The sequence below is a fragment of the Carettochelys insculpta genome, chromosome 33, assembly GCF_033958435.1.
Source record: "Carettochelys insculpta isolate YL-2023 chromosome 33, ASM3395843v1, whole genome shotgun sequence".
In the NCBI taxonomy this organism is placed as follows: Eukaryota; Metazoa; Chordata; order Testudines; family Carettochelyidae; genus Carettochelys; species Carettochelys insculpta.
Window position 1 is genome coordinate 2,265,806 of NC_134169.1, and position 26,770 is coordinate 2,292,575.

At 54.7% G+C, this 26,770-nt stretch overlaps 1 protein-coding gene and 3 non-coding genes across 4 annotated transcripts; all 4 read right to left on the minus strand.

Moving 5' to 3' along the window:
* Positions 1–3,113: 3,113 nt before the first annotated feature.
* Positions 3,114–8,693, minus strand: LOC142005141 (C-signal-like). Its single transcript, XM_074982830.1, has 6 exons — positions 8,547–8,693; positions 7,650–7,701; positions 6,760–6,947; positions 5,148–5,306; positions 4,083–4,202; positions 3,114–3,227 (listed from the first exon to the last, which is right to left on the minus strand). Exons 1-6 carry the CDS (start codon positions 8,691–8,693, stop codon positions 3,114–3,116), a joined length of 780 nt encoding a protein of 259 aa, XP_074838931.1.
* A 3,713-nt stretch (positions 8,694–12,406) lies between these two features.
* Positions 12,407–12,478, minus strand: TRNAQ-CUG (transfer RNA glutamine (anticodon CUG)). The gene has a single exon. It is a non-coding gene; the product is annotated as a tRNA-Gln (tRNA).
* A 3,048-nt stretch (positions 12,479–15,526) lies between these two features.
* TRNAS-GCU (transfer RNA serine (anticodon GCU)) lies at positions 15,527–15,608 on the minus strand. The gene has a single exon. It is a non-coding gene; the product is annotated as a tRNA-Ser (tRNA).
* Positions 15,609–26,438: 10,830 nt separating this feature from the next.
* On the minus strand, positions 26,439–26,510 carry TRNAQ-CUG (transfer RNA glutamine (anticodon CUG)). Its single transcript has one exon. It is a non-coding gene; the product is annotated as a tRNA-Gln (tRNA).
* Between the last annotated feature and the right edge of the window lie 260 nt (positions 26,511–26,770).

Below are 26,770 nucleotides of genomic sequence, written 5' to 3' on the forward strand. Positions count from 1 at the left end.
GGCCAGGCTGGTGGGGGAGGGGAGGAAATCTCATTCAGTGGCCAGGGGCCCTGCAGCTGCCTGTTGCTCATTTCCAAAAAGGCCCCTTGGGAGGTCCTGCTCTGCAGGCCGGCGAGCTCAGTGCTTTGAGCATTGGCCTGTTCAACCCAGGGGGGTGAGCTCAGCCCTTGAGGGGAGCCATTTAGGAGTCTGAGGCAAATGGGTCTGTCTCGACTACTGCCCTCCTTCAAAGGGAGGCTGGTAAGCAGGGCGTGAGGACGTCATCAATGAAGTGCTGTGCTGCATACGCAGCACCTCATTCAGCTAATTCTCCCCCACCCCCGGCAACTCCAAAGTGTGAAACTCCTCCAAACTTTGAGGACTCAGGGGACTTTGGAGTACCCCAGGCAGTGCAAAGTACGGGCAGGTGAGCCCCAGCTACACACCAGCAGACACTAAAGAGTTGCTGGTGGGGGGGAATTAGCTTAACGAAGCGCTGCCTGTGCAGCACAGCACTTCATTAACAATCTCCTTACACCCTACGTAACATGCTCCCTTCCAAGTAGGGAGGGAGAGGTAGTGTAGACAAGCCCTATATAGAGATAAAAAAAAATAATGCCTGTCAGGGAAGGTGTTAGGTGCTGCCAGGAGGGCAGAGGACTGGATTCAATGACCTCCCGAGGTCCCTTCCACTTCCGTGACATGTGTATCCTCATATGTATACATATATATATATATATATATATATATATAAACTCTGTAGTGTCCACACACCCAAAATAATCCCACACTGTGACTGGTTGTAATCAGGAATTTGTCTTTACACATTGCCAGTTCACCACCGCTGTTATTCCCCAGGGCAGAGATTTTCCAGGTTTGCCTGCACTACAGAGTTATTTCAGAATAGCTTATTTCAGAATTATTCCTCCCAAATAAGCCATTTGATAATAACGCCTTCACGCACCAAGGAAGGCCCAGAATAAACAAAAGCTATTAGAAAACAGCACGTCCCCACACAAGAGAGCCTAGTTCAGATTAGAGCCCTTGAAGCACACTGGAGCTATGGCGACACAGCAGCATTATTTCGGAATAAACTATTCTTTGAAAGAGCCCCAGTTATCTGTCCATACAGCCCCCATTCTCTCTTTTGGAATAGGCACTATTCCTAGTAGAATGAGGCTTAAAGACCTCGAAAAAAGCCATCCACTATTTCTAATTAGTTCAGTAACCTGCCCGGCTGTCTCAGGCTGTGTCTGCACTGGCTCCCATCTTGGAAGGGATCATGGGAAATAGGGTGTTGTGAGATTACTAACGAAGTGCTGTGATGCAAAAGCAGCACTTCATTAAGCTAGTTCTCGATTCCCGCGGGCCCCCCCCCCCGCGCAACTTTGAAGCAACAAACTTGGAAGTGCCAGCTTGTCTCTCACAGTGACTAACCCGCCGGTACTTCAAAGTGCCTGGGCTACTTCAAAGCAAAGGCAGGTTAGTCGTGGCTGCACACAAGCTGCTAACAAGGTGCTGAGCCTGATTAAAGGCGGCCCAGCCCTGCCCCAGATCCAGGGCTGCTACACAGACTGTGTGTGCCCTGCCCTGCTGTAGGGGTTGAGCCTGACTAATCAACTGTGGCCCTGCCCTGACCTAGGGCTGGGGCTTACATCTTGACTGCCTAAGTGGGATGTGGCCAATCCTGCCCCACGGACAGGGCCTATATGCTGCCCACCTGCAGCCCAGATAAGGAGGACTGGGCCCTATGGGGACTGCTGCCTGCCCAGAACGAGGCAGGGCTGAGAGTTGGGGAGGTCTTGTGGCCTGCTCCACCCCCGTTGGGGCACACCCTGGCCCACACCGGGACACACTGGCTGCGTCTACACGTGCACGCTACTTCGAAGTAGCGGCACTAACTTCGAAATAGCGCCCGTCACGTCTACACGTGTTGGGCGCTATTTCGAAGTTGAAATCGACGTTAGGCGGCGAGACGTCGAAGTCGCTAACCCCATGAGCGGATGGGAATAGCGCCCTACTTCGACGTTCAACATCGAAGTAGGGACGTGTAGACGATCCGCGTCCCGCAACATCGAAATAGCGGGGTCCTCCATGGCGGCCATCAGCTGGGGGGTTGAGAGATACTCTCTCTCCAGCCCTTGCGGGGCTCTGTGGTCACCGTGGGCAGCAGCCCTTAGCCCAGGGCTTCTGGCTGCTGCTGCTGCAGCTGGGGGTCCGTGCTGCATATACAGGGTCTGCAACTAGTTGTTGGCTCTGTGTGTCTTTCACTGTTTAATGAAAGTGTGTCTGGGAGGGGCCCTTTAAGGGAGCGGCTGGCTGTTGAGTCCACCCCGTGACCCTGTCTGCAGCTGTGCCTGGCTCCCTTATTTCGATGTGTGCTACTTTGCCGTGTAGACGTTCCCTCGTTGTGCCTATTTCGATGTTGGGCTGAGCAACGTCGAAGTTGAACATCGACGTTGCCAGCCCTGGAGGACGTGTAGACGTTATTCATCGAAATAGCCTATTTCGATGTCGCAACATCGAAATAAGCTATTTCGAAGTTGGGTGCACGTGTAGACGTAGCCACTGTGTTAGCATTTTGCCCTGGTTTGGCTTTCTCAGCTGTGCCCAGACAATCCTCCTGTATGACAGACTGATGAAGAGAGACACCCAGTGTATCCAGAGGCTCCTGGCCTCCCCCTCCCAGTGCCCCCTGGGCTGCCTCGGGGGCAGGGGCTTCTAGGCCCAGGTTAGGTAGCATTGGCCAAGATAACTCAGGGTGGCTAATTCAATATACTGCACAAGTACGGGAGAAGGGGTGTCATTGCCTGTGAGCTCTCCCTGGGCCTCTTCCCTGCAGCAGTGAGGTCCTGGGTGTTTTCCTCACTCTCAGCCACCCTCTCCCAGCTGGACACCCAAAGCTCCTGCCTCACAGACCAGCTCTGGGCTTTGGCTGTGGAGGGAGGTACCAGTGGTCACATGGCATCTCCACCCAGGTGCAGCCGGTGGCTTCCAGGACAGGAGAGACCAGGCCAGGCTCAATCAGGGCCCCTGCGTTAGCTCAGTGGGTTTATTGAGGCCAGAGGCACAGCTAACAGCACGGTCACTGGAAAAGCCTGGCCCAGGGCTCTTGGCGCAGGGCTGGGAGCATCTCACCAAGGAAGAACTTTCCCTTCCCAGTTCACAAAGCCTCCATTGTCCTTCTCGCAGAGCGTGGAGAGCACGTGCAGCATCCCTCTGACACTCGCCTCCACCGTCACTGGGGCCTGTGGGTGGGGGAAGCAGAGTGAGGTGAGGGAGCTGACTTTGGGAGCATCCCAGGACCCCAGGGGCCCAGAGACAGGACCAAGTTGAGCCCTTGGCCCAGCTGGAGTTCCCTTGAACTGTCCCTCCCCTAAGTGGCATGAATTTTCTTGTGTGTCCCAAGGCAGAGGGGTGTGCAAAACACAGCTGTGTTGTGATGCATGACCTTCACCCTGGTGCACGTAACACAATTCATGAGGTGGGAGTGGGGCCAAGGGGTGTGAGTGGGGGAGGGGCTCTGGGCTGGGACAGAGGGTTGGGATGCAGGAGTGTGAGGGCTCTGCCTGGGAGTTTGGGCTTTAGGGAAATGCTGGAAATTAGTGATTTGAGCTACCAGAAGATGTGGAAGGTGCTCAGGACTGGGGGGTGGGTGTGAGGATGGGGGTCCCCGATCTGGGCTGGGGAGCTGGAGTGGGTTTCAGCTCTTGGCTGGAGAGTGGTAAGTTGAAGTTGTCCAGAGTCCAGGATGGGCTTTGGGCTTTGGGGGTACATGAAGATACTGGGTGGAGAGCACAGACTTGACTGCATGAAAGTAGCTGTGAGCTGGTGCCCATAAAAACCCCAGAGCAGCAGCAGCAGCAGCTCTGCTCACCTTCACTCTGGGATGCCAGCAGCTTGAGGAACCAAGCAAGCGGCAGCAGGAGGTTGGAAGCCCAGAGCACAGCATGGAATCCCTGAGGGCATCTGCGTGGGACACGATCCCTCCACGCAGGGCAGAGGCGGAGGGCAGGATGGGTTCCAGCACAGCCATTACCCCTACAATGAACATCTGCTCCTAACACTTGGCAATCACTGTCCTCTCCGAGCGAGGTACCTACCTGGATGGAGTCAGAATTCCCCATGTCTGTCTGCACCCAGCCAGGATGGACAGCGACACTCAGGATCCCGTCTCCACCATACCCCAAGGCCTGGCACTTGGTGAGCATGTTCAGAGCAGCCTGCAGGTGAGACACCATGAGCAGAGACAAGAGAGTGTGGGGGAGGGAATGAGCCTTGTAGGAAACGACCCACCCTCCCGAAGGGAGGGATGGAAGAGACAGAGAGACAAAGGGGTGAGATCAGAGCTCCTTTTGTTTTTGTCCTTCTATGTGCAGAATAAACTTTGTGTGCACTGAAGCATGTGTGGATGGCACCCACCAATGAAAACACACGCTGCCGGCTGCGTGCTCTGCTGATCACCTGGGTGGCATGTGAGTTTTTCCAGGATGGCTGCCCAAGCACTCAGCCTGTCGGAAACACTAGTGAGAAGAAAACACTCGTGGGAGCTGCAGTCTCTGATGGGCTCAATGAGGACAGCAAGCCACCGAGATGCAGGTGTGGCTGCACTCTGATGAGCCGCTGATGCTGACAGGCCTGCAGTGAGCCGTGACAGGTGAGCACACATGACAGCTGTGCTGAGGCTGCTCTCTGTTACGCAGGATCTGGGCAGTTAGAGGAAAGTGGAAATGTGACATCGATGCTCCTTTGGGGTACCCGACATTTGAGCCAGACGCAGCAAGGATCTGACCCCCTTGAGTTGAACTGGGGATGGTCTCAAAATGGGGTATGTCCACCCCAGGGGGGATAGAATTCACAGCTCCGCAGTGACCTTCCCTGAGCTGAGACTGGCTGGACGGGGGCTGAGCTGCCCTGGCCCCTCAGAGTGTGAGGATTTCTCCAGCGGGATACAGGCACAACAGAAAGTTCCTCACCGGATGGGAACTCTGATCTGAAGCCCAAGTGAATTGCAGGCAGACAAATATCTGCCGGCCCTGCCCAGCACAGAGCTGGAGGCTGGAGTGGTGGCAGTAGGACAAGGACCAAGGGGAACACTCCGAGTTAAACAAATTTGTGCAAGTAGCAAACCCAGGCAGCAGTCAGGCCCTGCTGGGTGTGCCCTGTACCTTGCTGCAGTGATAGGAGATGACTTGTCCCAGATGCCAGAGGTAAAGATTCCGGATGGAGCCAGCCTCGCTGGACATGTTGACGATGGCCGCCTTGCTGCAGCTCAGCCCTGTCTGGGGGCTTCCCTGGGCAGCCTGCTTCAGCAAGGGCAGGAAGGCCTGGGCAGTGGGGAGAGCAGAGCAGCCGTGAGGTCAGAAAAGGAACCAGCCTCGTGCTCGCGAGACAGGCCACCAGAATGCGGTGGGTCTCTGCTCTTCCCCCTGAAACTCAACCCCCGGCCAAGCCAGAAGAAGGAGCCCCACACAGGCAGGTGTGGGGAGCTGTGGACCCTGCTCATGCCCAGGTAGGAGCCCAGAATGACCCAACTCATGTTCCCGCCTTCAGAGTCCCCATCCAGGGCAGAGAGATGGGGGGTCTGCGGCACCCCACAGCTGCCCACATGGCTCTGAGCATGGCCCAGCTGCAGCTCCTCAGCTGTGAGTCTTTGCTGGGCCAGGCTGCAAGCCAGAGCCAGGGCAGGGGAAGAGTCATGTGGACACCTGTGGGAACCCCCCCTATATCCTGAGCAAGAGGCCCCTGGATCAGGGACTCAGGCTGGATGTTGCTCCCCCACCTGCCTACCCTGGGCAGGTCAATGGTTTGAGTTGCCCAGCCAGGCTACAGCTTGTGGCTTGGCCAGGAGCCAGGGTGTGTGGGGAGAGGAGTGGAAGGATGAGGACCAGGGAGGGCACAGAGCCTCCCCACAGCCCTGCCGGGGTTGGAAGAATCTCTTTCCCCTGCTCTGAGGCATCTCCCCACCACCTGCCCTTGGCATGAAGCTAACTGGTCTGTGCCAGCTCCGGAGCAGGTGCCTGAACCCCCCAGCCTCTGCCACACAAGCCCTGACTCCCCGGTCTGCGCCACACTCGGTCTCTGTACACAGGCCAGTGACAGACCCACCCAGCGTGGAGCCCTCCGAGCCTGTCCTGCCCCCCCGCAGCCCCTTGTGCTCCCCCACACGCAGGGTCAGCAGGGCTGCTGCTCGCAAGGCAGCCGAGGTGAGCCCAGCCGGGGGCCATCACTCTGCTGAGCACCCAGCACTGAGATGGGTTCGAAGTGAACACACGGGGAAGCTCATTTTCTGGGCTGTCGAGTTAGTGCCAGTTCCTGGTGCGAGTGACTCAAAAATTCCCTCAGGCTGGGGATGAAGTGGGGGTGGGGCTGAGTGTGGGTGCAGTGTGGGTGGGGCATCAGGGGAAGAGGCTGAGTGGGGGCAGGGCATGGGGTGGAGCAGGCACCAGTGGCCCCTCCTTCACCCAGACACCTGCCAGCGCTCGGACCCAGACCCCCATTTGTGAGCCTCATGAGCTGCCCAGGGGGTCCCGGGGCTTCAGACAGATGCTCACAAGCACTCGGTGCCTTTGGTGTGCAGAGCCAGGGCCATGCAGGGATCTGGGGGTGAGGTTTTCTTTCTGAGAGGTTCAAGTCCCATGATGCACCTGCAGCCTTTGTGCTCCCAGCCAAGGCCCCACATTGACCCAGTTACCCAATCCCAGGGAAGGGAGGATTCCTTGCCCAAGCGCCGTCAAACCCTGGTGCATCTGGCCATGTGCTTTCTGTCAGGGCCCTTACCTGGCTCACCAGCAACGGCCTCGTCACGTTGGTCGCGTACACCAGGGCCATGTCCTCTGGTGTCTCTGACTCCAGTGTGCTCAACTTCGCCATCCCAGCGTTGTTTATCAGCAGATTCAGCCCCGAGCCTTTCAGGTGTGTCTCAACTCTGGCTGCCGCCGCCTTGATGCTGGCTGGGTCTGTGACATCTGCAGTGACAGAGCAGGGGGTCAAGAGCATGATTCCTCCTCTCCGATGTCACCCCTACCAGGGTACGGCCCCCTGGGCCACAGAGCTTCTTCCATTGGGCTCAGAGGTGGGAGAGGGGTTGGGGAAGGGAGTCGGGGGGTGGGAACTGCTGCTGGGTCCAGGCACGAGGAGCTGTGCTGGAGCAACAAGAGGAAAGGCCAGTTCAGAGAGACAATTATGATCATTTCCTTGGACAATCTGAGTAGCCTAGAAAATGGAAATGTGCTGGAGTTAGTGATTAGTTCATACGTGTGGCGTTGATCTCACCTAGACAAAGGAAGTGATGATTTAGAATTGCTTGTGATGCATTGTAGGTGAGACAAGTCCCCAGCTGGACATGCAGGGCTCCATCCCAGAAGTGGGAATGCTGGACAGAGCTGCCCTTATGTGATTTTCACAGGAGCAACCTGCCACATGGTGGTCCTGGGGCTTTCCAGCCTCTCCAGAGCCAACCAACCCTGCCAGAATTTCCACTCACACCTGCCTCCTCTGGGGCTGTGGAAGGTGTCAAAGGGCTCTCAGCAATTACTGACTCTGGTCCTGTTCTCCTCACTGGGATTGGGTGAACCTGGGAGGTGGGGGATGCAGAGAGGGATAGGAACAGGAAGAACATGCCGCAGGGAGATGGAACCTCAGCTCTGGGCCTGGGGCCGGGCACCCACCCAGCGCAATGATCACCAGGTTCGGATGTTTGGCCTCCAGCTTCTGCAATTCCTGAAAAAGAATGAAGTAAATGGTTATTGACATTGGGCCCACGCCCAGGGCCAGGCTGGGCAGAATCCAGATCCCCACTGATCCTGGGAACCAAGTCAATGTCTTAACTGCTTTTCTCCACCAAGCCTCCTTGTGCAACAACCTGCCCTGGGTTCTGCAGCAGTAGGAGGCTTCTAATTGCCCCTGAGCATTTCCAGTGCCATTGTCTAACTCAGGGCGATGGAGTCTGGGACACAAATCACTTCCCCATCACTAATGGGGAGTGGGAGGAAGGGGTTGGAGGGCAGTTCCCCCAGGAGAGGTAAGGGAAGTCCCATCCCAGCAGCTGGGAGTTGACAGTGACACAAGCTCTCATGAGCTGCTTGTGATTGGGGATTTTCTCAGCTGAGGAAGGAGCTGGTGCCATGACCCAGAAGTTACTCAGAACCTGCAGTTCCCCAGGCTGGGTGTGTGAGCAGAGCTGAGAAGACAGAGGGCCTGAGGCAGTGACAGACAAGGGAGGTGTCAGACTCATGAATTGGGCTCCCTGGAGGCTGGTGGGACTGGGTATAGCTGTGCTATAGTCATTATTCACCTATGCTGGGCGAGCCGGTCCACAGCCCCTGGGTAGTTGCCCCAGGCTCAGCCAGTGCTGCCACATCCTCACTGCTCTGGGACCTGAGCTGCCAGGTGTAGAGGGTTTGGGGTGCAACTGTGCACCTTCGAGCTGGAGCAGGGTCTGCAGTCATTGCCTGCTCTAGTGTGTGGGTCTCAGCCCCAAGTGCTGCAACACTGGAAGCCCCTTGGGCAGCTTCTGCTTCCCCCTCCAGCTACTGCTTACTCAATCTCCCTCGCCCCGTTCTCACCTGCATTCGCTCTCCTGCTGCTTCCCGGCAGGTGGCAAAGACCCACTCCGGTGGGTTGGAGTTCCCCAGAAGCTGCTTGACGAATTCCAGACCAATTCCTTGATTGGCCCCGGTCACCAGAACGCTGCAGAGATTCAAGCCAGCCATGGTCCCTCCCTGCCTCTGCTCAGTGAGAGCTGCCCTAGTCAGAGCCCTGAGTTCCCTGCCTGCTCACAGCTGGGGTTATGGAATGATACATCCAGGGAAATAACTCTGCTGCTATCAGGTGACAAAACAGAAAGTGCTCCAATAAGCCAGACCTTATTTGTCTATTTGTTAGTCCTCCTCTCAGGTGAGCGGGTTGGTCGGTTTGGTTTGGTTTGCTACTTCCTCATCTTTTGGTGCAGGGCCAATCAAGTTCTGGCTACCTTCCTGTGCAGAAGGGCAACACCGCTGCGGTGACCGTGCCCTGACCGAGGAGTCACTGCAATGATGATCCATTTTCCACAGCTGTCAGAGGTGCTGTACGCAGAAGAGGGAGAAAGTGGGAATGAGTGAAGGACTGTAAGATTATGTAGATGGAGGCCAGGATTTTGCAGTAGAGTTCTGTGGCTTGTTAATTTTGGCTCCAAAGCGGAGGGCAAGGCTGTGCACGGCTAAGGATGTAGATGTGTATTTGTAGAGGTAATGACAATGGGTCAGGTGCCTGTACCCAGCCCCGCTAGAGCTGGAGAAGACCTTACACTGTTGCAAGAGACAAGGTCGGGTTCTTGTCAAGGAGTCTCTTCCACAATCCAAGGCAGCACTTTCCCGAGAGTGACCGTGTTTCCGTTTGCTGAATACGGGACACCCGTAAAATTCCTCAAGTTTGAGCAAGTTCAGTTGGATTCCAGCAGAACGCAGGCTGCAGGGTCACACGCCCACCCCAGATTTCTGTCAGGGTTCCCATCAGAATGTGCCCAGCAGCAATTTTTGTAATGTGTGTCGGAGGAAAGGGACAGGAGCTGCTTCCAGCCACAGCATATGGGGTGGGTGGGAGGGATGACTTGGCCCATGGCTTTGCAAAGCTCCTCTTTTCTCCCCACCCTCCACTGTGGCTGGAAACAAGTTGTCCTTTCTCATCTGCACAGAGTCAAAAGGCAGCAAACAGCTCCAGGCTGCTGCTGTCCACCGACATAAGCCAGCCAGCTCCTGTCCCCAGCTCCAGTGTGGACAGGCATTCTGTCTGTACTGTCCGTGCGCCTGGATCATTTCTGTGTTTCCGGTTTCCATAGGCTGCTTTCCAGGTTGGGTCTATCACAGAGGCGGCATATTGCCTTCTGCCCTGGAAATGATCCCGTGTGCTGATTCTCAGCCAGTCATTCCCAGGCTGCTCTGTGGAGCACTGGTGCTCCATGCAATGGGAATGGCCGTTCTGGGAAAGAATTTCCATGTGAGTGATATTTTTCGTCCTCAAATATTAACTAAGAAGTGACGTGTCTCTAAAAACCCTGATGGGTTTGAATCGTATTTCAGAGGGCCGGGACCAGCAGCTTTCTGCCCTGCGTGGGCTTGTTTTGGTGGGGGGCTACCAAGTGGGAAGAGGAAGGAGGCACTAGAAGCACTTAGCCCCTGGCCTGACACTGCCTTGGAGAAGAGGGAATAAAAACACACCTCCCCCTGGAGAACGTGGGCATCAGTGCTACTGTCTCTCTCATGCCGAGCAAGCGCTCTGCCACTTGAGCCAATTCCCCTCGGGCTGAATGAGCTCTTCTGACCCACTGAACTCATTCCAGAGGCGACAGCGTTCCTGCAGCTGCCTCATGGCTGGGGCTGGGGCACACAAAGTTACGTCTGCACAGTGGTAGTCCTGAAGTTTGACATAGGACTTATCAGTAGGACTGACGAAACCCACGGAAGCATCTGCTCCTAAATAGCTGCTCCTCTGAAAGGCGCCAAAGGACTTCTTGTTGTTTTTATCAGCTACTGGCTCTTTGCTGAAACGTGGTCCTGAAGAGCCCCCAGAGCTTCTTTTCTGAGGGTGGTCTCAGGGTGCGCTTCTTGCTCAGGATGAGAAAGCTCCAGGGTTCCAAAGCCCAAACTAGCCCTTCTTCTGCCTTTCTCTGACAGTGTGTCAGGACAAGAGGGGGCTGGTGTCCTTGTGTGTGTTTTTCTTCCCTTCAATTGCTCAAGATGTGGCCCCTGCTGTGACGACACCTGTCCCCTTTGCTGTGGCAGCACCTCTCACTGGCAGAAGCTGCAAAGGTCCAGCTTTTGACTCAGCATTTGTTTGGATAACTTGGCATTTCCTCCCTCCTGGGACCAAGTCCTTCAATTCTCTGTCACTCCCACAGTGACCCTGCAGTCTTCTCATTCCCTGCCACAGGCCTGGTCCACACCATGACCTCAGTGGCAGCTGGGGGAACCTAGGCCCATCCTCCCTCTGGTTCCAGCCCCTGAGGGACCCTACTCCCAGCACAACTGGGCTTTCCCCTCCCAGCTCTCACTACTCCTCCATGGACTCCTTCCTACACCTCCCCCTTCAGTTGGCTGCACTGGCTCTGAACCCTCAGCCACTCAAGTGTCACTCTGTGAATGTCTTGGCTCTTCACTCTCAAGGCCACCTTCTGACCCATGGCAGTGGTGCTGGTGTTAGCCTGCCTCACTCATGGCTTGATTTAGGGGGCTCTGGGCCAATGCATGCAGCCAATGCAAGCCCAGCTTCCCCAGCACCCTCACTGCCATGTGGTGTGTGTGCGCCCAGGGACAGGATTGGAGTCTGGGGTGTTAATGATACGACTGTCAATGGTTGTGGAGGGATAGTGGAGCTGCACAGGCCAGAGCCCAGATGAGGCCAATTCTCTCTCCCTGTAGTCGGCTGCCCTACAGCACCCGAGGCAGAGGCCCAGGCCAGGCAGCTGCAGGGACATTAGCTCAGCACAGGTGCCCACTGAGTGTGTGTCTACAGGACAAGGTGAGCCCAGGGGAGGAGCAAAGAAGTGCACAATAGCACAGGGGGCCTCTTTAAACAGCCACACCTGCCCCTCGGGTGTCCCCAGCCAGCCAAGGAGTGGCAGAAAGGTTCCTGGCAGTGCTCACCTTGGCATGTTTCAAAAGCCCAGGCACCACTCAGGTGAGGTGGCTGAGGGGAAAAGGAGAAGGATTGCTAATGTGTTGTACTCTGCACACTGCATTCAAATCCCGTTATTGTTTGGCCTTTCTGCTTCCTTTCCTACTGAAGTCTCTTGTGCATCTCCTGCTTTCTGCGCACCCCATCCCTGACCCTGCTGGCTTCCAGCTCCTCTGCTGGGCAGACTCCAAGCACAAGGTAACTGCATGAGGCTGGAGGGGGATGCTTTAATTTTCCATGGCAGGGCCCAACATATCTCTGATGTCAGCTCAAAAGTGCCACACTCCCCCCTGCTAAGCAGGGCCCCAAACACACCTGGGGAATGTGATGCCTCAGCCAGGCAGAGGGGAAAGGACAGCTGTGACTCAGCTGCAGACAGGGGCACAGGAACCTGCCTGGGAGGGAAGGTCCTTTCCCCAAGGCTGCCTTAGGGGCTCTGGTTTCTCTCAGCTGCTGGGCTGAGCTGTGCAGAGCTGGGAAAGGGGCAGACATTTGCCCTGGGGAAATGAATGTGGCACTCCCCTCTCTCTGGCCTTTACAGCAATGCATCTATTTGCAGCACCTGCCACAGGTCCTCCTGAATTCCTAAGAGGGTTGCTGTGTTCCAGAGGCCCAACTTATTGCAGGTATATTAGTGAAACACCCCAACAAGAGACCCAACACCAGGGGGCCTCATTAATCAACCAGGAGGAAGAAATCCTCACTCACATGCATAAAGACCACCCCCCCCTTGATTTATAGATAGGGAAGAGGCTTAGAGTGAACAAACAGAAGGTCCCACTGAGATTTGAACTCAGATCACAGGATTCAGAGTCCTGAGTGCTGCCCATTACACCATAGGAGCAGTCTTTTGGTTTTTCTCTCACCTCCTGTAACTATTTTTAAGCTGGCACCTTGCAGTGCTTGCCACCCTCCAGCTTTTTTGCCACTCAGAACACTGCTTCCTGCCCCATCTCTGCTGCTGTCCTCCCCCAGACATCAATCCCTGCTCTTCTTTCTGCTAAGCCCAGAGAGACTAGACAGGTTCATTATTCTTTTCAAGTAACCAGCCTGGAGAGAAGTAAGGGAGAAGCAGAGACAAGAAAGGCTGGTGGTGATTGTCGAGGAATATCTGGGTGAGGGAGGGTACAATAACCCTGGCTCTGAATTCACACACATTTAAAAGTGTGCAGATAGATGTGGCTGAATGTGATACATTTTATAGACTCTCAGTGAGCACCTCTCTGCTCATATCACTCTCTCTTGTCAGCTGAGGGAAGGGTTTGCTAGGGTTATATGCATTGGCGGTAGCAAATGTTGAGGGTTCATGTCCATATGAGAAATACACGTAGAATAGAAATCCAGAATGTGATGGGAAAAGGGAGGTCTTTAGATCTGACCAAAAAATCTCTAAAACTGTATTTAGACAGTCTACCACTGAACTATACCACCACACAAAGAGTGCCCCTTGGATTCATTCACCTTCACCCTCCTGCAGGACAAACACAGTTTCCCCCAGCTTCTGTCCCTTCCCCAGCTCACAGTGGTTTTACAAATGAGGTTTGATTAAACTTTGTTTCTCGATGCACATATTACAGCTCATCCCCTGCTTCTCTGGCTTCTCCCACGAACAGAGCTACAGCCACTTAGGGAGACAGATTTCCACCATGTGTGGGGCACCTCTCTCTCATCTGCTTGGAGCATCATCTATCATTACAAAAAGAACCTGCTGAAGGACACCCACCAATCAATCAGATGCTGCTGAGTGCAGTCAGTGGCAGTAACTTCTTTATCTGGCACTTTTGATGATCCTGCAGCTTGCTTCCTGGGGATGGTTAGACTGCAGCTGCTATTTAGAGACACAGAGGTACAGACATTTCAGTGCTCTACTCTGGTTCTGCTCCCCCTCCTGCAGAGAGGGCAAATGGAACCTTTGCAATTGGCCCACATTTCAAATAAGGTATTTCGAAATCATCCACTTAATTGGCAATGCACAAATTGCGCCAGTTATTTTGAGATACACCTGCAGTCTAACCATAGGTGCTCAGTGTCTTTCCTCTTCCTTTTTGGCTGCCACCCCCAAAAAAGCCATGCAGCGGTGAGGGTCTCTGAGCTGTTGATCCAGCCTTGGCAGTGATTGAGCTGAGCTCTGAGGTGTACATATCGGTGAGCTGCTCGTCTTTCAGTAGTGCAATGGCTTGGGGCAAATATTGCAAAGAAACGTTCTGAGTTCAAGTTTCTTCACCTGTACCAGATGCTGTTTGGGAAGAAGGGGCTTTTGAAATCCAGGGGAGTGTTTCGAAGGGTCCCCTATTACACTCACAGCGTGTATTCTGAAAGCAGCACTTTCAAAGCAAGGGTGGCTGCCATTCTGTTAATGGGGTGCTGCACATTCACGGCAGTGCCTCATTAGCATCTGGCGACGTGGCTCATTACCACAGCCCCTCTCAAACAAGAGGCTAGTGTGGCCAGAGCCTCTGTGAACTCCCAACCAAGGCTGTTGTGGCCTCCCTCAGCCAGATATTCCCACCCAATCACCACCAAGCTTGTCAATCTTTGCATCTCCATGACTTCTTTCCAGACTGGTAACTGGAAAAGCAAACAAAAGAAAAATGAGCTCTGGGGGCGTCAGAGAAATGTTCCCCTCTGGCCAGTTGGCGCAAGTAGCAACAAGGGTTGGGAGCGATGGCTGGGAGTGGGCAGGGGGAGATGGGGCAGGAAGGAGCACTCAAGGTAAGTGACTCCCCTGGCATTTTACAGCCCTGCAGCACAAGCCAAACCCAGCTGTCCCAGCTCTGAGAGCGGCACCTGGGTGTGCTAGTGGCTGAGTGCCCTGGCTGGGGCTGAGAAGTGGCCGTGTCAGCGTCTCACTCAGGTGAATTCTGGAAGGGAGTTAAGCCGGTGAAAACAGCCCAGGGGCAGGGAAGTGTTTCCCTGGACTCTCCGGCATTTCAGTGGGTCTGGCTGCTTTGGAGCCCGGACACTGACCTGTCCTGCTGCAGTCGTTACCCCAAAGGGGCTTGCGGGTTCCAGTCTCAGACACAGCACACAAAGCCGGGCTCAGCAGCACTGCAAGAGCCACCCCACAGTGTGGCAGTCGCTATGTGCAGTTTGACGTGAAAGCCCAGAGCTGCTCCTTTCCCACAAGGGCAGGAGTGTCCAGGAGGGCCTGGAGCACTGGCCTGTCACGAGCATGTGAACCTTCAGAACATCCATTGTGGGTTAGAACAAAGGTCCCTTCAGGCCCATGTCCAGTCAGGGCCAACACCAGGGGCTGCAGAAGGTAGCAGCCTGGCACCCTTGGGAGCTGAACCCAGCAGCTCCTGTGTGCTCCTTTCAGCTGTGGAGCAGGAGATATGTGCCAAAGAGGCTTTTCCCAGCTGCTGAGAAGCACAGAAGAACTCAGGGCTTGCCCAGCGGGGAACAGTTGAATGGAGACCTGCCCCAGGCCCTGTGGCTGGATCTATTGCTGTCAGGGGCAGAGAAACATTCCTTCCCCCTGGGCAAGTATCTGCTCTTTTCCCAGATATGCACTGCCCAGCCCAGGAGCTGGGAGAGACCAGAGCACTGCATCAAGCCTTGGGGAACCAGCCCTTCACTCAGAGGCAGCTGCACCTGTGCCTGACCTCAGCTGAGTCAGGGCTGCCCCCTCCTTGCCAGGGAACTACAGCCCTGGCTGTGTTTGGGGCCCTGCTTAGCTCCACACAGCAGCACTGCAGGGGGCAGAGGTGAGTGGAGCTGACACTGGAGTCAGGCTTGGCACTTTCAGGGCAAATGAAATCATCCCACCCCCACCTCTGCCAGCTGGAGCTCAGCTCAGCCTCACAGAGGTGTCCCGTGCTTGGAGGCAGCAGGCTCAGCTGTGGTGGAAGTGGCATCCCAATATAAGGCTGGAAATCAACAAAGAAAGATGCGATGAGGATGGGATTTGAACCCATGCGTGCAGAGCACAATGGATTAGCAGTCCATCGCCTTAACCACTCGGCCACCTCATCTTCTCTTGTTATGTGTTTTTCATATGTCCCAAAGTCAACCCTGCCAGGAACCTTTCTGCAATTCACTAGTTGGCCAGGGACACAGGATGGGCAGATTTGGCCCGGCAGTGCTACTCTCACTCCTGTTCCCTGCAGTGTGGATTCCTGGGGTGAGCAGGGCCCCAAATACAGCCGGGGTGCAGCACCCCAGCCAGACATGGGGACAAGGTTGGCGGCAGCCCTGGCTAAGCTGCAGCCACTCACATGGGCAGCTACCTCTGAGAGAAGGGCCTGTCCCTCAGGCTGGCTCAGGGGCTCTGGTCTCTCCCAGCAGCTGGGATGAGCTGGGCTGTGCACAGCTGGGAAAGGGGCAGACACTTGCCTGTGGGGTTGAATGTCACACTCCCCTCTCTCTGAAACTGAGAGCAATAGATCAGTCTGCAGCACCAGCAACAGGGCCTGAGGCAGGTGTCCATGTGGCTGTCCCACCCTGGAGCCCCTGGGGTCCCTGCTCAGCAGTGCCCACAGAAAGGGTGTTAAGAAATAACATAAGAACATCGCTGCCCTTACCCAGTCTATAAGGTGAACATAAGAACGGCCATGCTGGTGCCAGTGCCAGTGCCGGATGCCCCAGAGGAGGTGAACTGAAGACAATGGTCAAGCGATTTGTCTCCTGCCATCCGTCTCCCGCCTTCAACAAAAGGCCAAACACCATCCCTTACCCCTTGCTAATAGCCATCTATGGACCTCACCTCCAAATATCTATCAAGCTCTTTTTTAAACTCTGTTTGAGTCCTGGCCTTCACAGCCTCCTCTGGAAAGGAGTTCCACAGGTTGACTGTGCCCTTTCTTTTATTAGTTTTGAACCTGCTACCCATTAATTTCATTTGATGTCCTCTACTTCTTTTAGTATGGGAACAAGTAAATAACTTTTTTGTGTCCACTTTCTCCACTCCATTCATGATTGTATCTACCTCTATCATATCACCCCTCACTCTCCTCTTTTCTAGACTGAAAAGTCCCAGTCTCTGTTGCCTCTCCTCATGTGGGACCCCTTCCAAACCCTTTATCATTTTAGTTGCCCTTTTCTGAACCTTTTCTAACGCCAATATATCTTTTCTGAGGTGAGGAGACCACATCTGCACACAGTACTCAAGACGTGGGGATACCATAGCTTTATAAAGGGCAAGTATGATATTCTTATTTCACCCACTGCCATTTTCTCCCTCCCCTGCGTACAACAGCAGTTACAGCCGTGGACGCTCACAGCTTTAGATCAGAGTTCCCATGCGGTGAGGAACTTTCTGTTGTGCCTGTCTCCCGCCAGAGAAATCCCCATGCAGTGATGGGCCAGGTGCAGCTCAGCGCCAGTCGAGCCAGTGTCAGCTCAGGGAAGGGTCACTGAGGAGCTGTTAATTCTACCCCCTTTCTAAGGGTGGACATACCCCATTTAGAGACCATCCCCAGTTCAACTGAAGGGGGGCCAGATCCTCACTGCATCTGGAAAAGTTATGGGAAAACCAAAAGGAGCATCCATGTCACTTTTCCACTTCTCCCTAACCAACCAGACCCTGCATAACCGAGAGCAGCCTCAGCACGGCTCTCAGGTGTGCTCACCTGTCATAGCTCACTGGAGGCCTCAGCATCAGTGGCTTATCAAAGGGCAGCTATACTCGCATCTGTGTGGGTTGCTGTCGTCATTGAGAGCATGAGAGAGTGCAGCCCACAGGAGTGTTTTGTTCTCACGAGTGCTTCCCAGAAGCTGAGTGCTTGAGAGGCCATCCAGGAGAAATCCAAATGCTGCCCAGCTGATTAGAAGAGCACCCACAGCCAGCAGCATGTGTTTTTCTTGGCAGTGCCCATCCACACATGTCTCAGTGGACATAAAATTTGTTCTGCACATGGAAAGACAAAATTAAAATTAATGCCGCCTCACTTCCTTGTCAGCCTTTCCCGTCCCTCCCCTCGGAAGGGCAAGTCATTTCCTACAGGGCTCATTCCCTCCCCCACACTCTGCTGTCTCTGCTCATGGCATCTCGCCCACAGGCTGCTCTGAACATGCTCACCAAGTGCCAGGCCTTGGGGTACGGCGGAGACGGGATCCTGATTGTTGCTGTCCACCCTGGTGCTGTGCAGACACACATGGGGAATTCCACCTCTGACCAGTTAGCGATCTCGCTGGGAGAGGCCAGTGGTAGCCACATGTTGTGGCAGATATTCATTGTAGGGGTAAAGGTTATGCTGGAACCCACCCTGCCCTCCACCTCTGCCCTGCATGGAGGGATTGCGTCCCACTCAGATGCCCTCAGGGATTCAGTGCTGTGCCCTGGGCTTCCAACCTCCTGCTGCCGCTTGCTTGGTTCCTCAAGCTGCTGGCATCCCAGAGTGAAGGTGAGCAGAGCTGCTGCTGTGAGGAGCCGGAGAGGGGGAGCTGGTCGTCATGCGCACCAGCTCGCAGGTACTTCCATGGGGGTGATATCTGTGATCTCCACCCAGTGTCCTCATGTACCCCAAAACCCAACTCCCAGCTGTGACCCTGTACCCCTTCTACACCCCACTCCCTACCCAGAGCCTAAACCCACTCCAGGACCCCACCTCAGAGCCTGGACCCCTATCCTCACAGCCACCCACAGTCCTGAGATCCTTCCATACCCAGAGCTCCCTTCTGGAAGCCTGAATCCCTAATGTCTGGCACCTCCCTAAAGCCCAAACTCCCAGCCAGAGCCCTCACACTTCTGTACCCCAACCCTCTGTCCCAGCCCGGAGCCCTTCCCCCACTCAGACCCTTTGGCCGCACTCCCACCACATGAATTGTGTTATGTGCACGGGGGTGAAGGGGAGGAGTCACACGTCAGCTGCGTGTTGCACCCCCTCACCTCGACACACATAAGAAAATTCATGCCACTCGGGTGTGGGACAATTCAAGGGAATGCCAGCTGGACCCTGCCTGTGGGCCCCTGGTGTCCTGAGTCAGTCCCAGGGCAGGCTCCCCCCTAACTCTGCTTCCCCCCCGCAGGCTCTACTGACGGCGGAGGCGAGTGTCCGAGGGATGCTGCACGTGCTCTCCACGCTCTGCGAGAAGGACAATGGGGCCTTTGGGAACTGGGAAGGGGAAGTTCTTCCCTGGTGAGACGCTCCCAGCCCTGCACCAGCAGCTCTGGGCCAGGCTGTTCCAGTGACCCTGCTGTCAGCTGTGCCTGTGTCCTCAATAAACCCACTGAGCTAACGCAGCAGCACTGCCTGAGCCGGGCCTGCTCTGTCCTGTCCTGGGAGACACTGGCTGCGCCTGGGTGGAGCTGCCATGTGACCATTGGTTCCTCCCCGCACAGCCAAGGTGCAGAGCTGGCCTGTGAAGGAGGAGCTTTGGGTGGGTGGCTGTCTGGGAGGGGGTGGCTGAGGGTGGCAGCCGGGGTGAGGAGGACACCCAGGACCTCACTGTTGCAGAGAAGAGGGCCCAGGGAGAGCCCATGTGCAATGATACCACCTTTCCTGGACTCATGCAGTGTGTTGAATTAGCTGTGCCGAGATATCCCAGCCGACACTCCCTAACCTGGGCCGAGAAGCCCCTGTCCCCAAGGCAGGCAGGGGTCACTGGGATAGGGTGGCCAGGAACCTCTCCATACACTGGATCTCTCTCTCTCTTCATGTGTCTGGAAGACAGGAGGATACTCTGGGTACAGCTGAGAGAGCCAAACCAGGGCAAATTGCTTCAAACTGGGTGTAGAGGTTGGGTCAGGCATGTGCACCCCCTCTGGGGTGGAGCAGGCCACAAGACCTCTCCAAACCAAGGCACCGCCTGGTTCTGGGCAGACAGCAGTCTCCATGGGCCCCAGTCCCATTTAACAGGGCTGCAGGTGGGCAGTCAAGATAGAAGCCCCAGCCCTAGGGCAGTCCATTAGTCAGACTCAGCCTCTACACACCCAGTCTGTGCAGAAGCCCTGGGCCTGGGGCAGGGCTGGGCAGCGTTTAATCAGCCTCAGCAGCTTGTTCGCAGGGCGGGGCAGTCCAAAGAATATAAGAGCCCTGGGCCAGGGGCAGGGCGGAGCGGTTCACACAGTATGCCAGTGGGTTTTCCCTGAAGCAGGGTCCAGCACCAAGCACACCACCAAGGCACTCTGGGTTGGGAGAGGCAAAGGAGATGGGTAGGAGGCAGAGTCACACCAGCTCTGGTCAGTGGGGATCCCCCAAAACACATCGACATGGGCTCTGATGGGGCGTTCCCCCAGCTGCTTCCTACCTCCACCTCCCTTGTCTCAAGGTCCCACGCCGTGTTATCTGGGAGGTTGGGCAGTTCTATGTCTTCTGGGTAAGTAGCCGCCATCAGGTCTGGAAAGTCGGGCATGCCTACATCATTGGGCTAGTGGAGTGACAGCAGAGCTGTAGGCTCAGGCTGGTCCTGGACCCCTGGGTCGGTCTGGGATGCACAGGTAGCTGGCAGACAGCAGATCAGGACCTTCCCGAGAGTGATTTCATAGAGGGGCAGAGAGCTCAGGTCAGTCCAGGACCTCTGAGTAGCAGGTAAGCAGGAGGGTCATCTCCACCTCTGGGGTCATGTCAAAGCAGCAGGTGGGCCCTTCTGGCCAATCTGCCACCTGGGTGTATGGTCTTCGGCTCCTGATTCCAGGACCTCAGCCAGGCTCCTCTGCTTGGCGTAGAGGCCACCCTTTTAGTGCGCCCTGGGTCCTGCCATGAGCATGTCCTGTCTCCTGTGTCAGTCTCTGTGGGGCTGGGCACAGGTGTTCTGGGCTCACCCACTGAGGCCTCCAGCAGGCTTCCCCTTCTTCTGGGGATGGGGGTGCAACACCCCTTTGCTTCACAGGGCTGCTTACAGCCCAGCACTGGGTGTTCTCCCCACATGGCACCAAATCAGTCACAAAGAGCACATCTGTTGCCAGCCTGGCCAGCAAGAAGTCACACAAGCAGTTTTCTTACACACCCCAGCTTCCCTTGTGCCACAGCCTGTATCCTCCTCACACAGACGTAAACCAATCTCACCAAATCCACCCAGGTTCTTCCAGTTCCAGAGGACCTGCCACAGCCCCAGGTCAAGGTACCCAGAAGATCTTACCCAAAAGAGCCCACTGGGCCAATCCTTTTGCGTTTATTAATTAAAAGAAAGACGAGGTGGAGGGTAAAATTGCCAAAACCATCAAATTGCAGACCCCAGTCACAAAGTTTTTGACGCAGCCTTGCAGCAGAAGTGGGGCAGGCTGGTATCTTCAAAGTCTCTACAGCTGGCAGAGAACCATTTTCATCCCTTGACCACTGGGTTCTGGGCACAGCACACTTCTGCTACACCACACCACTCAGCTGTGAAGGCTTTACCCAGCATGCAGTCTGGTGAGTATCCTGCACTGACGCTGGCAGAGGGCGAGTGTTCTGCTGGCGAGTTGCTTTGCAGCCATGTGGTGGTCCTGTGGCTGTTAACTGGAAAGATGGTGATTCAAGTGCACCCAGGAATGGTGCTGTTAAGAGTCTGCTACTGACTACCTTTGTGTGAGTTTCTTTATTACTGGAAGCAGCCTTCCCTCTCAGCTTCTTACCCAAAAGAGCAGACTGTGCCAACACCGCACAATCTAAATTCAAAAGCTTTCTTCAGAAATAAGAAAGGGAGAAAATGTTGACAGTCAAATGGTGAGAGCCATCAAATTACCGACCCCAATTGCAAAAAATTTGTTGCAGGCTTGTAGAGCAGCAGAGTAAACTGCCAGCTGGCTGAAACAAGACTCTTACCACCACCTCCTCCTCTCTGAGCGTGGCTCAGAAGGCCTTTTGGACTCACGTCTTAGTACATAGGTTCCACAAGAGAGGAGTTGGAATGAAGACCAAAGTGGAGGCGCCCACCTGCACTCTGGGGGCTCTTGTTCCCACAGGGGAGTGCACTAGGCTGAATAAATAAGTTTCCCAACCTTGGCCAGAAAAATCACATGAATATCTGAGATTTGTCAGGCAAAAGGAGTAGCATTGTCCCCTCAGTGGTGTAACATGGAAGATTCCTCACCTTCCTCCCCCCATTCAATTCCAGGGTACGGAGAAAAGGTTTCTGCAGAACTATCTAGAATAACAGTTTCTGTACTGCATCCATCCAGTGGTCTGGCCATTGTGGGAGGGCAGCAGCCAATGAGGCTCAACCTCTGCAGCCCTCATCCCTTCCTTTGTCAGCCACCAGAGAACCAAGGCCACATCCGTGTTCCCTCAGACATTGCCCATCCTCGGGCTGGAGGAATTTCCTTTGGGGCGGAATGAATTTTTCATGGGTGACACCAATGCTGGTGTTGTGTAGATTTGCCTCATGGGTACAAATAAATATCTTTGTTGTAAATACATATTTGGAACAGCTCATAGGGACTGACAATCAGATTTAAGCAGCTGATAACTGACAAGGAGCAATGAGTCTGATGATTATTTCATATGACGTCATTCTAAAAAGAATATTAACACCCCATTTCAGAACCTCTATTTGATCACCCATTCTAACAGCTCCAGCTGTTAAACACACCCAGATGGGACACTCTGAAAATCACTTTGCATATAGCCAGGGGAATTAGCTCAAATGGGAGAGCACTTGTTTCGCATGCAAGAAGTAGTAGAATCGATACCCACATTCTCCAATGATAACTTTATTCTCCACACTTTTCTTCCAAGGTAATGTGAGAGCAGTGCCTCCTTCACAGTTACCCCCAGAAAGCTCTCAATGTACAGGGGGGATCTGTAGGTCCCCGTGCTGAGCTGCGTGCAAGGGCTCATGAGAGCCCTTTGAACATCTCCTCTCCCACCTGGTGGGAACAGACACACGTTTGATGTGGAGGCTGGATATGAAAGAGGAGGCCGTGGCCATGGACTGCCTCGGCTGAGAGAAAGTGGTGATGCACAAGTGAGCCATTTACCTCATGTGGAGATACCTCGGGAGCAGGTGTGAGTGAGTTGCAGGTGAATCATTTTGGTGGGCAGGTTTAGTGCTGCATACACAGAGGTTCTGGGGTTGGGGTGACAGCTGTGGGCTCTGCTCCTGTGGCCTCTGTGTCTGTGGGTAGGAGAGCAGACAGGGCAGCTGCTGGTCTAAGGCCCTGTGCTCTGGGTGAGCTGGGAGCAGCTGAGCTCAGGAGCAGGCAGCAGACTGGGGTGCCTCCGTTGGAAGCACGTTGCAGCAGGTGGTGATGCTGTTACCCCTCTGCCAGGGAACATGGGCCTTGTTAGTGTCGTTCTCAGGGCAGTGGGAGTTGGGATAGGCAGGGTCTGAGGCAACACCCGGCAGGGGCCTAGGACAGCTGGTGAGGGGCAGCAGGGTCTGAGGGAATTTCTAGCCAAGGCTCAGGGCAGTGGGGAATGGGAGACACAGACTGGGGCGGGGGGGGGGAGGAGCCAGGTTGGGGCTCAGGATGGTGGCGGGAGGGGGTTTGGGAATGCGCAGGTGGGATGCTGAGCTGTGGGGGAGGGACAGCGATCTCACTGCAGGGGTAATACTGTCCTTGCAACTGCCAGTTGCTCCTTTCTGAAAGCACCTCGGAGAAGCCTGGTCCTCTGTGGGTTGGCTGGCTTGTTTGGTTAACACTAAGCCCTTTGCTACCTCGGAGACAGCTTCAGGGTGCTGGTCTGTTCCCCTTTGCTTGACTGCTCGAGACAGCAAGGGCCAAAGATCAAGGAAAGGCGTTGAGTGGCTTGTAGGGAGCAGTCCAGAGTCGTGCTGAGAGGAGGTGGCAGGATGCAGATGCTTTGCTGGGTGTGGGGGAGGCTCTGCCCTGTATTCCCCTCACTCAGTTACCATTCCAAATCCCCTGTCACTGGGGTGCTGGTGAGTGACAACCTGACTTGCAGTGCTGGGTGTCTTCTGAGCAGCTGCTGCTGTGCCTGTCACAGACCTGGGTTCATAAGGGGGTTCTACACAGCAAAGCTATTTCAAAATAACTATCCCAGCGTCAACACAAGGCAACCGCTGCTTTGAAATAATTCAGAAATAAATTGGGGTTGGCTTATTTTGAAAGGCGTAAACCTCATTGTACGAGTAAGAGCAGCTCTTGGGAACAGGGGCTGCTAAGACAGGGACTGGAGCCTATTTTGAAATCAGCCATAGTACGTCCAATGGCTGCATCTGAAATCGGCTTCCTGTGTGTAGACGCTGTATTTGGAAATCTTGATCTTGCCACTCACTGGTGCTGCAGCTGTCCCCAACACTTCCTACACCTACCGCAATATCGACACAACAAATTAAGGCTGACAAAATTGACCTCAGCGCGGAGCCAGTGCAGTCGGTAGAACAGGTCTCTTTTTCATGTACAGCTGCACTGCACATTACAAGAGACTTTTCTGTGGCAGATGGCCTGGTAGCCCTGCGCCAGAGAAAAAGGCATTAGTGGCTCACAGACTGTTGCACTTTCCAGCTCTGGGCCAAGGAAGCTGGAAGGAGAATCCTGATTCATTTACTGTCCGGCTCCATTGGGGATTGCAGAACCTGAAGCTGTTGTTTTCCTGCCTTCAATTTGCCCAGCACCAGCTGGATCAGACTCTGACCTTCCCCACAGGGACGTCTGCCATCCAGCGCAGTTAGTGGTGGGGAAGTAGAACACACCAAAGAGGCTTCTCCTCACGCTCATCTTCCTCACCCTGAATTCTCTCCCCAGCCTCCAGGGCAGAGCTCTCAAGAAAAAGACTCCCTGCAGCAAAGCCCTGGGGGGGACTCTGAGAAGGCCCCTGTCCTGCAGCCTGTCCCACCTGGCCATTGTTCTGTACTGTCTGTGAGGTCATCACCTCCCCAGCTCCTTTAACCAATCAGTGACTGCTCTGCAAAAGGCCCTTGTGATGTCACTGCCGCACCCACCCCAGCTCTGCAGGGCTCATGTCCTGCCCCCAGCAGCCCCTTGGGTGAACACACCCGAAGGCTCTGGAGCAAAACAGGCACATAAAAAAGAACCCAAATAATCTGTCTCTCTGTCTGTCTGACTGTCCGTCTGTGTCTCTCTTCAAAATGTTCTGCCCTGCAGGGATCTTTCTCATAGTTCTGGAATTGTTTCCTTGAATTCTGGGGCCCAGAGGTGTGTCACTGTGGAGTGAAGGGCACAACTCTGTCCCAGTACATAAAGGGAGAGGGACATGGATGGTTCTTAGCCAGGAGAGTGAGAGAGGGGAGCTCATACGCTGGGTGTCCCTAGCCTCTGTGTGCCAGAGGTGTGGGGTGCAATGGAAAGCGGTCTGGCCTTCTAAGCTATGTCCAGAGGTTGGTGTCTGGTGTTTGCCACAAAGCAGAGTGGTTACTCTCGACTTCCTTTTCTGCAATGTCCCAGTTTCCCTGTGCTACATCTCTGGGGACTCCAGACTGCCCACCATTGGATGCAACGCACTTCTGCTTAACACCAACTTCCACATCCTGAGATCTTTAATCTGTCTCAAGGTCACATCCCTTAGCGCCAGGTCGCAACCCTCACACACCAGGGTGGAAGCACCCGCTCCTGATGAGAGGCTCCATGTCACAGCACTACTGCTTTGGGATTTCCCAGACACTTCTTCCACCCAGCTCCCAAAGATCTCAGTTCAGCTTCAGTGTCACTCAGTGAATGTCTCATCCCTTTATTCTCAGGACCTCCTTCTGACCCATGGCAGTGGTGCTGGTGTTAGCCTGCCTTACTCATGTCTTGATTTAGGGGGCTCTGGGCCAATGCATGCAGCCAATGCAAGCCCAGCTTCCCTGGCACACTCACTGCCATGTGGTGTGTGTGCGCTCAGGGACAGGATTGGAGTCTGGGGTGTCAATGATATTACTGTAAATGGTTGTAGAGGGACAGTGGAGCTGCACAGGCCAGAGCCCAGATGAGGCCAATTCTCTCTCCCTGTTGTCGGTTGCCCTACAGCACCCGAGGCAGAGGCCCAGGCCAGGCAGCTGCAGGGACATAAGCTCAGCACAGGTGCCCACTGAGTGTGTGTCTGTGGGACAAGGTGAGCCCGGGGAGGAGCAAACAAGTGCACAATAGCACAGGGAGCCTTTTTAAACAGCCACACCCGCCCCTCCTGTGTCCCCAGACAGCCAAGGAGTGGCAGAAAGGTTCCTGGCAGTGCTCACCTTGGGATGTTTCAAAAGCCCAGGCACCACTCAGGTGAGGTGGCTGAGGGGAAAAGGAAAAGGATTGCAAATGTGTTGTACTCTGCACACTGCATTCAAATCCCATTATTGTTCAGCCTCTCTGCTTCCTTTCCTACTGAAGTCTCTTCTGTGCATCCTGCTTTGTGCACACCCCATCCCTGACGCTGCTGGGTTCCAGCTCCTCTGCTGGGCAGACTCCAAGCAGACTCCAAGCACAAGGTAACTGCATGAGGCTGGAGGGGGAAGCTTTAATTTTCCATGGCAGGGCCCAACCTATCTCTGATGTCAGCTCAAAAGTGCCACACTCCCCCCTGCTAAGCAGGGCCCCAAACACACCTTGGGAATGTGATGCCTCCGTCAGGCAGAGGGGAAAGGACAGCTGTCACCCAGGGGCATAGGAATCTGCCTGGGAGGAAAGGCCCTTTCCCCAAGGCTGACTTAGGGGCTCTGGTTTCTCCCAGCTGCTGGGCTGGGCTGTGCAGAGCTGGGAAAGGGGCAGACATTTGCCCTGGGGAAATGAATGTGGCACTCCCCTCTCTCTGGCCTTGACAGCAATCCCTCTATTTGCAGCACCTGCCACAGATCCTCCTCAATTCCTGAAAGGGCTGTTGTGTTCTAGAGGCCCAACTTACTGCAGGTATATTAGTGAACCAGCCCAACAGGAGACAGAGCTCCACAGGACCTCATTCATGAACCAAGAGGAAGTCATCCTCACTCACATGCATGAAGAATCCCCCTTGATTTACAGACAGGGAAGAGATTTCCAGTGAAAAGCCAGAAGGTCCCACTGAGATTTGAACTCAGATCACAGGATTCAGAGTCCGGAGTGCTGACCATTACACCATAGGACCTACCACTTTTTTTTGTTCCTCAGCTCCTGTAACTCTTTTTAAGCTGGCACCTTGCAGCACTTGCCACCCACAAGCTATTTCGCCACTCGGCACACTGCTTCCTGCCCCATCTCTGCTGCTGTCCTCCCCCAGACATCAATCCCTGCCCTTCTGTCTGCTAATTCCAGAGAGACTAGACAGGTTCATTATTCTTTTCAAGTAACCAGCCTGGAGAGAACTAATGGAGAAGCAGAGGCTTGAAAGGCTGGTGGTGATTGTCG

Excerpts from the sequence above, each read along its gene's own strand:
- LOC142005141 (XM_074982830.1), bottom strand. The coding sequence starts at position 8,693 with ATGGCTGGCTTGAATCTCTGCAGCGTTCTGGTGACCGGGGCCAATCAA. Across the intron at positions 7,702-8,546 it reads CAGCAGGAGAGCGAATGCAG|GAATTGCAGAAGCTGGAGGC; the intron begins GTGAGAACGGGG and ends ATTCTTTTTCAG. Across the intron at positions 5,307-6,759 it reads GGCCGTTGCTGGTGAGCCAG|GCCTTCCTGCCCTTGCTGAA; the intron begins GTAAGGGCCCTG and ends CCCACTGCCCAG.